Below are 12,621 nucleotides of genomic sequence, written 5' to 3'. Positions count from 1 at the left end.
GTTTGGAAGCTCAGCTCGGGGTCGAATAGGACGGAGATGGAATCAGTGCCAAACGTACAGAGTTTGTGCAGGGCCTGAAGATGGTGGTTTTGGTCTTCCAATGTTTAACAGAGAACATTGCGGCTCATCCAAGACTGAATGCCAGCCAACCAGTCTCACAGCACAGGTAGTGAAGGGGCTGAGGGAGGTGGTGGAGAGGTAGAGCTGGGTGTCATCAGTGTACATGTGGGAAGCTGACCCCATGTCTTCGGATGATGTGGCCAAGGGGTTGCATGTAGATGAGGAAGAGGATTGATCCTTGGGGGACTCCAGAGGTACGTGCTCTGGCTATGATTGGATAGGTAAGAGTGGAATCCCACGAGGACAGTCCAAAAGTGCTGGACAATGGAAGAGAGGCTTTGGAGGAGAATAGTTTGCAGGGTGGTTTAGATAAATTAGGAGAATGGCCTGTGTCTGGCAGATGTTTTCAGTGCAGTGTCATGGATTTGAGTTTGGGAAACTCTGGGCAGGTTTATATCATGCAGAGGTTCCTGCTAAGGTTAGTGGATCAAGAAAGAGACCTTGAGGTAATAGTTTATCACTCATTAAAGGTGCACAATCAGAGTGAGATGACTATATGGAAAGCAATCGGGTTTTAGTTTGTATTGTTAGAGATGCAGAGTATAAAACAGAGGATTATATTTAGGGTATATAAGGCTTTCGTTGTCCATGCTTGAAGTATTGCATCCAGTTTTGGTCTCCACACCTAGTGAAGGATATCAAGGCTCTGGGGAAGTTGCAGAGAAGGACCAGGATGAGTTAGAGCAATGTACTTCAGAGAAACAATGATTAGAGGAGATATGAATTTAGAATGATGAAGGGATTGGATTTAATAAGAACATAAGAAATAGGAGCAGGAGTAGGCCAATCGGCCCCTCGAGCCTGCTCCGCCATTCAATAAGATCATGGCTGATCTGATCCTAACCGCCAATCTACTATCTGTTTGGATAGGTTATTTGAAATGGATAGAGATGATAGGACTAGCGGGCTTGCATATAAAACCCTTAGAATTAAGTTAGATGCCAGGAAATATTTCTTCCCACAAAGTCACTGCCTTCTGAAAGAAACTACCAAAACATGCAATGGGTATGGATTTGCTACAGTCCTTTATATCGGAATATGACAAGTTCCTGATGGAGGACATTTTCAGTTATAAGGTATAGTTAGCTGCGATTATGGGGAGTTATGGGCTAACCGTCTCCAGCACATTGTCGTAACGAAATTTTTAAAAAACCTGTTTTTTGTCTCTCTCTTCAAAGATTGCAGTGTTAGGGGTGAGTCAATGGCGTATGTGTTGGACTATGTCTGGATGGTGCAAGGGTTGATGGTCTTTTCTCATCTGCTTTGTTTATATGTATATGAAAGAAAGAAGAAAGACTTGCATTTATATAGCATCTTTCACAAACTCAGGCCGCCCCAAAGTGCCTTACAGCCAATGAAGTGCTTTTGAAGTGTAGACTGCTGTAATGTAGGAAACGTGGCAGCCAATTTGTGCACAGCAAGCTCCCACAAACAGCAATGTGATAATGACCAGATAATCTGTTTTTGCGGTGTTGATTGAGGGATAAATATTGGCCAGGACACCGGGGATCACGCCCCTGCTCTTCTTCAAAATGGTGCCATGGGATCTTCTACCTCCACCTTAGAGAGCAGACGGGACCTCGGTTTAACGTCTCATCAGAAAGACGGATCCAAAAGATGGTCAGTAGGTGACACAGGATAGCACTCAGGAGCAGGAATCCTGGCTGCTTTCACATTTCCCCAGATTTGGGTCAGTTGAAACTAGCTGTCCTCCCCAATCAGTGACATGAATCAGTCATTCATGAAAGAAAGACTTATGAAATAATACTGAGCGGCCTACGGGTGGCGCTGTCCAGGGAGAGTATAAATACTCGGGCACGGGCCCAGCTTGCGCAGGACATTCTTAACAAGAACTAGTGAAGGACACAACTTGACCTCCATGTTGTAAAACAGTTGATTAAAGCTTTGTTTAACGTTTAAACCAAGTGCCTAGTAGTTTTCTTACGTCACATAGCATCCCTCTAAATTAGTACCGTTAATGCAGCCAAACCTGCTGATCATCAGACAAACCTGCGAGAGAATCTCACCACTCAAATGCCTCATTTCTACTGAAGACGGCATTCTGCAGTGAACCTGACAGACACTACAAGACTCTCGTAAACTGGTAAAAAGTGTACCCTTCTTTCACCTGGGCTGCAGAGTGTTTGTATAAACAGGACTGTGTGGTTCAATCCCATCTGTTCCTGGATCCACATATCCTGCGACAAAAAAGGGAGCTTCCTGCTTAACCTGGTAATGATCTTTTAGTTCATCTTTAATTCATCATTCTGTAACGTGCAAGGAACCTCTTACTGTCTGTTGGTCAGCTGCCCTGGTCAATATTTATCCCTCAACCAACATCACTAAAAAACAGATTATCTGGTCGTTTATTTCAGTGCTATTTGTGGGAGCTTGCTGTGCGGAAATTGGCTGCGCATTTCCCTACATTACAACAGTGACTACACTTCAAAAGTACTTCATTGGCTGTAAAGAGCTTTGGGATGTCCTGAGGTCATGAAAGGCGCTATATAAATGCAAGTCTTTCTTTTTTCTTTCTGTTACCGCCCCAGGTAGCTCTTGATTGTTACCTGGAACTCCAGTCCATGCTTGTGTCTGCAGTATTCTCGAAGCTTCGGATAAACACTTTCCCTCAACGCCTTTCTCTCAGTTTCTGTATCTGAAAAACGACAGATTAACTAAAACAGCAACAAGATTGGCAAATCTGTGTGGCTCGCGGCATCAGTGACATTTACACAGGAACATTATTTATGCGATGCATTGGCACCAGAATAATAAAGCATGCAGTTGATGACAATGAAAAGTTATGGATTTTATCAAGATGGGAAAGAATAAAACAGGAAAGAAACTAAGACTGACCCTATTTAAAAAAAAAAATAAACCGACAGGAATTAAAACAGCTCACTCGATAAATCCACCGTGTAGTGTGGCACTGAATCATAGAGAAGCCGAGGGATGGAAACAACAATCTAATGTTCTCTGGGCAACCCCTCTCCCCACCTTGACTGAGCGCTTCCTCAACTGAGATATATAGCAGAAGAATGGGAACCATTTATTTCCTTTCCTCCTGGACATCAGATTTGGACGAAGACCAGCCGCGGCAGCAGCAGAACCCTGAACAACAGCAGCACCAACAGCAAGAGCAACAACAGGAGCGCCAAGCTGCTGCTCACCCACCTGAAGCTGCACAGGCCAGAAGGCGCCAGCGCATGGAAGCACGTCGCCGCAGGAGATACCCCCAAAACAGGGTATGAGCTACCTCAACATGACTGAGCAGCAGTGCGAAAGGCGGCTCCGACTTTCGCGAGAGGTAGTGGGTGACATCTGCGCAATGCAGCAGCAAGACCTGGAGCCCAGAGGAGCGGGTGGACACACCTTACCAGTGGCCGCCAAAGTCGCCACCACACTCAACATTTTTGCTTCAGGCTCATTCCAGGGATCAACAGCAGACATCAGCGGCATCTCCCAGGTGGCCGCACACACTTGTATCACACAGGTTATCGATGCCCTCTTTGCCATCGCGCACAATCACATCCATTTCTCCAAGGATCAAGCAAGTGTAAGCGCGTGTCCAGTTGTATTTGTGAATCTGGCAGGCTTTCCAAGGGTGTAGGGCATCGTTGACTGCACATGTGGCCCCTTAAGGCACCCAATCACAATCCAGGTATTTTTGTCAACCGCAAGGGCTTCCACTCCCTCAACGTGTAGCTGGTGTGTAACCACAAGAAGGAAATTTTGCATATTTGCGCCAAGTACCCTGGCAGTTGCCATGACTCCTTCATCCTGTGCCAGTCTAGTGTGCCTCCGTTCTTCAGTCCACCAGACCAACTGAACGAATGGCTACTTGGAGACAAGGGCTATCCCCTGAAGACGTAGCTAATGACGCCGTTGAGGAGCCCATCCAACGAAGCTGAGGAGAGTTACAACTCCAGCCACATTTCCACCAGAACCATAATCGAGCAAACCATCGGCTTGCTGAAGATGCGCTTTAGATGCCTTGATAGATCAGGTGGAGCCCTGTAGTACTCAGCAGTCAAGGTCTCCAGAATCGTCGTGGTCTGCTGTGCACTTCACAACATGGCACAGCATCGTGGCTTGCAGCTGCCTGAGGTTCAAGTGGCTGATCGCATAGCCTCCTCAGCTAAGGAGGAGGAGGGCGATAATGAACAGCTTGCGGATGTGCATCAGCCAGCGGCATTAGCACACGAGCACATTGCTGCCCGCGATGCAAGGGACGCACTCATCTTGGCCAGATTTGCTTAACCTAGCCAATCAAACACTTTTGCCTCGCACCTTCTTACCAGAGCATCGACAATGGCCAAGAGCCTGCGGATTCCTATCACTCTGATCACCATACTGACAATTGCAAGTCGCCCTAAGCCTTCAATGTGGAAGTCCCATTTGCGAAATGACACAGGCTACAACTTCAACAGTTTGCCATCAGAATTTTTTTATCACAACAAGCAACTGATGGCATTTAAAAAATAAACACAACATAACACCCAAGTGACTACCCTTGTGACTACTTTTGCTTTATCTTCCTCTTACGTGTGCTCCTACATGATGCTTCCCCTGTGGCTTCAGCAGATGTGGAGGCCCCTTGCTCACTTTCTTGCTGCTCCTGTCTCGACACCTTTGGCGGGCATCCTCTGGGGTTGCAAGCCTGTGAGGGCTTGCCAACAGTCTGCTGCTCCTGCGGCTGTGCAGGGGCTGAGACGCCCATCTCAGTTGGGTGAGGACTCTGGTGGGGCTCTGACTGAGGGCTCTGCAGTGGCATGGTCGTGTGAGCGCTTGGAGAGGAGCCCCCACTTCCTGGTTCTCTGCCACCAACATTCCTCTCATGGGTCAGCCCCACTTCAGAGCTAGCAAGTGGCTTGACAGCACCTTGCTGCACTTCAGGGGGGCCATGAGGACCCGTTTCTGCACTGGAAGTCCTACTCCAGAAGACTTCCATGAAGGTCTGGGTCCTCTGCTCAATAGCTGACCATCGCTCAAGAGATGTCAGTCTATTCTGAACAATGACCATGTTTTCATGACCCTGGCAACTGAGCTCCTCCATAGCCGTAGCCATCCTCTCCTCTATGGTAGCCAGCCTTACCATGGAGTTAGCCATCCTTTCCACGGACGTTGCCATCTTTTCCGTGGTGATGCGTTCATGCGCCAACGCCTCCATAAAGGCACTGCTCATGTTAGCGATGGACTCCTCCATTCGCTCCACACTTGCAGCGACCCTGGAGGCAAAACCTTCCGGAGACTCCTGCACCTGTTCCTGGAGTTTCAGCACTGCTCTCCTTCCGGATGGACCCGGAGGCACAGGGTCGACATGCAACTGAGCCGAGCTGGGAGAGTCCTGTGCCCTCCGACGAGGACTCTCCACTGCTGTCCCTGTCTCCACCATCTGCTGATGCTCACTTGTGAGCTGTGATACACCAGGTAACAACTCTACTCTGTCTCCCGAAGGTCCCACTGAGGTGCGAGTGCCTGCGCTGGTGCTGGGTGCGCTTAATTCTGCTGATGCTGCACCCTCAGAGGTTGCAGCTTCCTCTGAGGAGTCTTGAGGCTCAGGCTGTTCTTCCTGGACAGTGGGGAGGGGGGCTGTCGATGGTCCTGTGGGGGAGTAAAGGAGAGTTAGACATGTGAGATAAACGTTGCACGTAGACTGAATTGTGCAGATGATCATAAGTCAATCTGTTAGAGCATCAGAATCATTATCAGTCACTCATGCAATGTCAATGAGAGAGATGAAAAACTATTCTGTCACCAGCTTGCTCTGATGCGCCCATCTGTCCGTCCCCCACTTGCGCATCCTCCTCGACTCCCACGATCTCCAGGGCCGCCTCCTCCGAAGTGGTGAGCTGGGCTATTGAGGGTGGCCCTCCTCCTGTCCTCGCCCTTTCCCTCTTATTGTGGGCTCTCTTTTCCTGCAATGAGAGAGACAAGTGGAGTTTGAGTGAGAATGAAGGAGTGAGTGTAGAGAATCCATAGCATAGATGCCTAGAAGGACACAAAGATGGAGTGAGGTGGCAAGACCAAGGGCCCTCCCTGTGTGTTGTAAGTTGTTTTCATACCATCACAGTGATAGGGAGTGTGAGGGCTGCATAGTTGAATAGTTAAGTGAATGTGAACATAGAGAAAGGGAATAGGTAAGGGTGCAGAGATGTAAGGGTGAAGTGGGATGTGGAGGAGGAGGTTGACAAAGCAGGGTGCTGGTGATGAGAGGCGATGGGGATCAGATTGAGGGTCATGGGGATGGCATACTCACTTTTCCTGTGCGGAGAAGGCTATGAAACCTATTTCTGCACTGCAGCCAGGTTCTGCTGCACATTGAAATGGCATTCACCTCCTGTGCCACTTGCAGCCACACAGCTTTGGTCTGTTGTGGAGGCTTTTTCCTCCCTGAGGAAGGAAAGAGCACTTCCTTATTCGCTCTTGCACCCTCCACCAGAGCTCGGAGGGAGGCCTCATCGAATCTGGGTGCACACTTTGGTCTGGAGCTGGACATAGTTGCAATAGGAATCCCTCAGAAGTATGGTCATAAAGTTGTACGGCTGAAAAAGTACCAAGGCTGCTTGCAGGCCTTAAATCGTCATCGGAGGCAAGTTTCAGTATGAAAAGACTCATTGGGCCAGGGGTTCCCACACACTGGAAATCAAGTGCCCAATTAGGGCAAAATTGCACTTTTGTCCTGCCTCACATCGGAGGTGGGGTCCTGACATGCCGACCACCTGACACGCCTCCAGCCCGCCCCCCCATGACAAAATCCAGCCCTATGTTCACAATATAGACATATATATGGACAATAATGATTATGTACTGTATAATCTAAAAAGCGAGACATTACAAAAATGTTCTTGGCCATTTTAAATATATACATGGAGACTCAATGTGACCCCAATTTTCATAAGGAGAAAAAGTTAGCAGCTGCAGTAATAGAAACATAGAAACATAGAGATAGGAACAGGAGTAGGCCATTCGGCCCTTCGAGCCTGCTCCGCCATTCAATGAGATCATGGCTGATCTTCGTCTGAGATCTTAGCTGATCTTACCAGTTCAGTACCCCGTCCCCGCCTTTTCTCCGTAACCCTTAATCCCCTTAGCCTTCAGAAATATATCCAATTCTCTCTTGAAAATATTTATTGAATTAGCCTTCACAGCCCTCTGTGGCAGGGAATTCCACAGGCTCACCACTCTTTGAGTGAAGAAATTCTTCCTCATCTCTGTTTTAAATGATTTGCCCGCTATTTTTAGACTGTGGCCCCTGGTTCTGTGCTCCCCTGCCATTGGAAACATTCTCTCTGAATTCAGCCTGTCCAGGCCTGCCATAATTTTATATGTTTCGATGAGATCCCCTCTCAATCTTCTAAACTCCAGTGAGTACAAGCCCAAACTATTCAATCTCTCCTCGTAGGTCATTCCCGCCATTCCAGGTATCAGCCTGGTGAATCGCCGCTGCACTCTTTCCATGGCAAGAACATCCTTCCGCAGATGGGGCGACCAAAACTGTACACAATACTCCAGATGCGGTCTCACCAGCACCTTGTACAGCTGTAGTAAGGTATCCCTATTCCTATACTCGAACCCCCTTGATATGAAGGCCAACATACCATTTGCCTTCTTAATCGCCTGTTGCACCTGCATGCTCTCCTTCAGTGACTGGTGCACAAGAACACCCAGGTCCCTCTGCACTTCCCCATCTCCCAATCTATTGCCATTTAGATAATAATCTACCCTCCTGTTTTTACCCCCAAAGTGGATAACCTCGCATTTATCCACATTATAGTGCATCTGCCACGTATCCGCCCATTCCCCCAACCTGTCCAAATCGCACTGTAGCCTCCTGACATCCTCATCAACTACTTGTATTTCTGAAGCAGTCATTATGTCTCAGGGAGCTTTACAGGCAGCAAGTGGGCAATGTGCAGTTGGGGTGGGGGGTGGGGGGTGTGGGAAGGAGATTTTTGAAGGTGAAGGCACAGCAGAGATGCTGAGAGGGAATTCCAGAGGGCAAGGGGAAAGTGGCTGAAGAACAGATGTAAAGTAATTAAACAAAATAAGGTGAAAATGTAATGAATAAAGTCAAGTCTGTCTTAGAAAGCCTAACCTGTGCCCAGATTTAAAAACATTACACTTGATGCCTGGGTGGCGCTCAGGTTGGTGAACCAGCGGGTGCCAAGGTTGGACTGCTGTAGCAGAGAGCAGTGAGCCGTGGATTCACACCTGGGATTACCTCATGAGCTCCTTTTTCCAGCCAAGTCATCAGGGTAGCCACTGTGCAAAGACAGGAACTTCTCACAGGTAGGAGGGGGGAAACATCACTGGGCCAGTCAACCCAGCCATTCTTGCACCACTTCCTAGCAATGAGTTAGAACAGCAAAGGCTGCCAGCAGATTGTTAATAGAGGTGTGATAATAAACACAATTCAACAGGAGAAATATCTACTTTCATGCATTAAATTCATGAAAAATATTTCGAGTCAAATCCCAATTTCACCTGCATTTACTTGACATTGTTATCTGCATTTTCAACTTTACCAAAGCCAGACTTTTCAGATTGGCTACTTCATCAATAGAATATAAACTTAACAAATTTCATCTTTGCACTGTAAGATTTGTAGTTTGATACAACCTTGTTGATTTACTTAAAATATTTTGGATTTTAGCAAAAACAGTTAACCCAAGAAACTCACAGATGAAAATCCTGCCTTCTATTCCACTCCAACGTTGCCCCTTAATTTTTTTTGGGGGCTGCACGGCCCATTCAAAATTCTGTGCACGTGTGTAATCTCCCAGTGACGAGGTGGCAAGTGGCCTGCGAGGGACCTCCAGACGGGCGCGCGGCCCAGCGGGAGCGTTGCCCCAGGCCAATATTTATCCCTCAACCAACATCACTAAAACAGAAGATCAGGTCACTATCACACTGTTGTTTGTGGGAGCTTGCTGTGCGCAAATTGGCTGCCGCGTTTCCCACAATACAACAGTGACTACACTTCAAAAAGTACTTCATTGGCTGTAAAGCCTTTGGGAGGTCGTGAAAGGCGCTATAGAAATGCAAGTCTTTCTTTTGACAGTCTCCCGGAGCCACCTGCTGGTGATATCCTCAACATCGTCAGTCCTGTGCAGGATCTGAATTAAACGGAGTACTGTACAACTCTGAAGAGAAGTTAACACTGTAACCTGTCATAAAAGAATCAAAAGGTTCTTTCGGAGCCAACAAGTATATAATCGCAGGACTAACCTTTCAACTTGGAAAAAAACAGCATCCAAGACTTTAAACCAGTGATTTTTTAAAACAACCCCCCCACACACACACATTATTACCTTCTGGGTTGCAACAGATAAATATCTGGACACATCTCGATGCCTGAGTTGCTGAGATCTGAGGGAAATCAGCGGCCGGGTTATCTTTGTGGACGGGGCGATCAACCATCTGTCGCAACGGTAACATCCAACATCTGGATGGGGGAAAAACCAACATGAGATCCACCCAAATAACTTCTCCGGCTCCCCTCGCCCCCTGACCGCGTCTGTTTAAAAGCAGCTTCCGAACAGTTGCAAAAGTTGCAATTACCAGATGCGAAATTATATAGTTTGTTTCCTGGGAAAAGCCGATGCCACCTCCGCAGGGATCCTGGATCATCCCGATGGGATCGCACTGCCCCCCTGTGGTAACAAACGCCACACAAGGAAGCCCAATGGCCACATCCACAGCACACTGAAGTGCCCGAAGGTTTTGTCTGGATAGGGCAGCAGGAACAAATACTGACACCACCTGAAGGCCAGGCCAGTAAATGAATGATCCCAGGCTTTCCAGACTAATGTTGTACATAACATATTTATTATATTGTGTTTATTATGTGTTATACAACAAGGCAACAACCTTCTCGCTCAAAAGAAAAAGACTTGCATTTCTATAGTGCCTTTCACGACCACCGGACATCCCAAAGCGCTTTACAACCAATCAAGTACTTTTTGAATTGTAGTCACCGTTATAATGTAGGAAACGTGGCAGCCAATTTGCGCACAGCAAGCTCCCACAAACAGCAATGTGATAATGACCAGATAACCTGTTTCAGTGAAGTTGATTGAGGGATGAATATTGGCCAGGACACCGGGGATAACTCCCCTTTGCTCTTCTTCAAAACAGTGCCATGGGATCTTTTACGTCCACCAGTTTAACGTCTCATCCGAAAGGTGGCACCTCCGACAGTGCAGCACTCATTCTGCACTGCACTGGGGTGTCAGCCTAGATTTTTGTGCTCGAGTCTCTGGAGTGGGGCTCGAACCCATGTCCTTTTGACTTGTGGTTGCTTTGCACCCCCCAGATTTAATGTTTCTTTACAATTTAAACCCAAGTAATAATGAAGTATAGAAATCGTGGGGCCGCCTGTGATTCAAAGTAGGTGACCTCAAGCGTGTTTATTATGGGAATGTGCGATCGTTCCCCAGAGGGCAACTGGACAAAACAGAGGGCAGAATGGTTACTTAGAATGTACAGCACAGAAACAGGCCTTTCGGCCCAACAGGTCTATGCCAGTGTTTATTCTCCACACGAGTCTCCTCCCAACCCTTTTCATCTAACTCAATCAGCATAACTTCTATTCCTTTCTTGCTCTCGTGTTTATCTAGCTTCCCCTTAACTGCATCTATGCTATTTTCTTCAACTACTCCTTGTGGTAGTGAGTTCCACATTCTCACCACTCTCTGATAGCAACTCCATGAGCAGCCAATTGTACAGCAATGGAAGGCTGAAGCTTCGGAGCAGGGCCGTGTAATAGATGACGAGAGAGTAGGGAAAGGGGAACAAAACAAATTACTCCCATGAAGTTAATTCTGTAAATCGAGTAACCTTTGAATCAGTAAATCCTATAAACAACAGGATAGCTCCCGTTATTTCAAGCACTTTTTAAAAATCAAGGAATTGTAAGGATGATGAGATTCCACACAATGCTACAATTTTAGAAAGTTGGATTGAATGGGGGGGAAACACAAAATGAACATAGCCAGACAAGTAATAAGGATAGAGAGAGAGAGAGCAGTTCTATATTCTCATTTAAGAGCAGCACTCACTGGCAGGGATTGTACTGTAAAATGAAAGTGCAGTTGTTTGACTGCCTGACAACTCATGCTTCACACTTGGCAGTGCACCATGTTAAATAACCCCAGCAACCACACTGGCTTGCGCAGCTTACAATAAACCTGAAGTTTGTGATGTCAGTGGGCAATAGTGTTGCTTCTGTTGCCTTGTGACATTGCTCATCAGATACTGTCCGTCATGCAACAGAGAAAACGACATTTTTCTTTTACATATTGCATGGTCTTCAGCCAATTGCGATCAGTGTTGCAAATCAGTCCACTATCGAAGTTTGAAATCAATTGGCTTAAAGATGGGTCCTGCACTGGAAATCAATACTCACACAGAAACTGCAGTTATGGTACTATCTTTATTTGTAAATACCGCAGTCTAAATTTCTTTCACTATTGCCCACATGGTCTGGGCTTTTTGAATGCAGGTTTTCTTTCAAAGTTGGCACACCTGATTCTCTTCCAGCAAGCCTCAGTCCTCAAAAGGAGGAATGTTGGTCTTGAGTTACATAGTCCAGAACTAATAATTACCCTATTTACTAATAGTATTCTGGAATTCACGTAGGATTCCCATTATATCTCCTGTCATTTCAGAGAAGGAAACTGTTATGTGCTCAACACATGGACACGGGATGTATTCCTTCAGCCATCAACACGAGGCTTCTTTATTCATTTCCTTTCTCTGTTTACTCTCCGTCGCCCCCTACCGGGGCAGAGGGTAACTATCACCACATCTCCCTTTCTAAACAGACTTTGAATACTATTCCTTTACTATTAACATTTCAAATGACCATCTTTCAAATCATTACTTTTTTACTGTGCTTAAGAAATAACAAACTCTAACAAACATAACATCGCTAATGCACAATCTATCTCTTCTTTTTTTTTTTTTTAGAGAAACACGAATAATGCAAGCAGAGTAAGCTTGGAGGGACAAGGTGAGTGCCTGAACCCTCCACCAAGTACCTCGGGTATTATTCTGACCCAATGAGGTGTCTTGGTTCTTAAGCTATTCATGTTGCAAAGTCCTGGAGGTATGAAGGAGGATTGCGGACCCTTTCAGGGTATCGTCTGGAACCCGATGGAGGTGGGGTATCCCCTGTGGGTGGAGGAGACGGAGGTGGGGTATCCCCTGTGGGTGGAGGAGTTCCAGGACCCGCATCCCCATTGTAGTCATCGGGAATGGAAGGCTCATCAGCAGCGTCCGGGGGCTGCTGGGTAAGTGCGAGGTGTCTGCGGTTCCTGCGAACAATCTGGCCCTGGATATCAACCAGATATGATCTTGGGGTGTTGGCCTGTCCTTGCACAATGCCTCTTTTGCGGGAGTCACGTATCCACACATAGTCACCTGGAAGGAGTGGACACAAGGGCTTAGCTCTGTGGCGACTGTTAAAGTTGGCCTGTTGTCTTAGTTTAGATTGTT

General features: G+C 46.9%; 1 protein-coding gene across 1 annotated transcript in view; it reads right to left on the bottom strand.

Annotated features, from left to right (window-relative positions):
* The window catches only part of LOC147112001 (NACHT and WD repeat domain-containing protein 2), a 54,195-nt gene extending 44,652 nt beyond the window's left edge, over positions 1-9,543 (bottom strand). Inside the window, exons 1-2 of the mRNA XM_085998307.1 lie at positions 9,435-9,543; positions 2,688-2,776 (exon numbers count right to left, since the gene is read on the bottom strand). Of these exons, the coding sequence (XP_085854433.1) occupies positions 2,688-2,776; positions 9,435-9,543 (198 nt within the window). The remainder of the gene's footprint in view (positions 1-2,687; positions 2,777-9,434) is intronic.
* Between the last annotated feature and the right edge of the window lie 3,078 nt (positions 9,544-12,621).

The sequence above is a fragment of the Somniosus microcephalus genome, chromosome 10 (genome assembly GCF_052327205.1).
Source record: "Somniosus microcephalus isolate GS21.2 chromosome 10, FLI_Smic_1.0, whole genome shotgun sequence".
Classification (NCBI taxonomy): Eukaryota; Metazoa; Chordata; class Chondrichthyes; order Squaliformes; family Somniosidae; genus Somniosus; species Somniosus microcephalus.
Note: the sequence above shows the minus strand (reverse complement) of the source record. Positions and strands in the feature narration are given on the sequence as shown.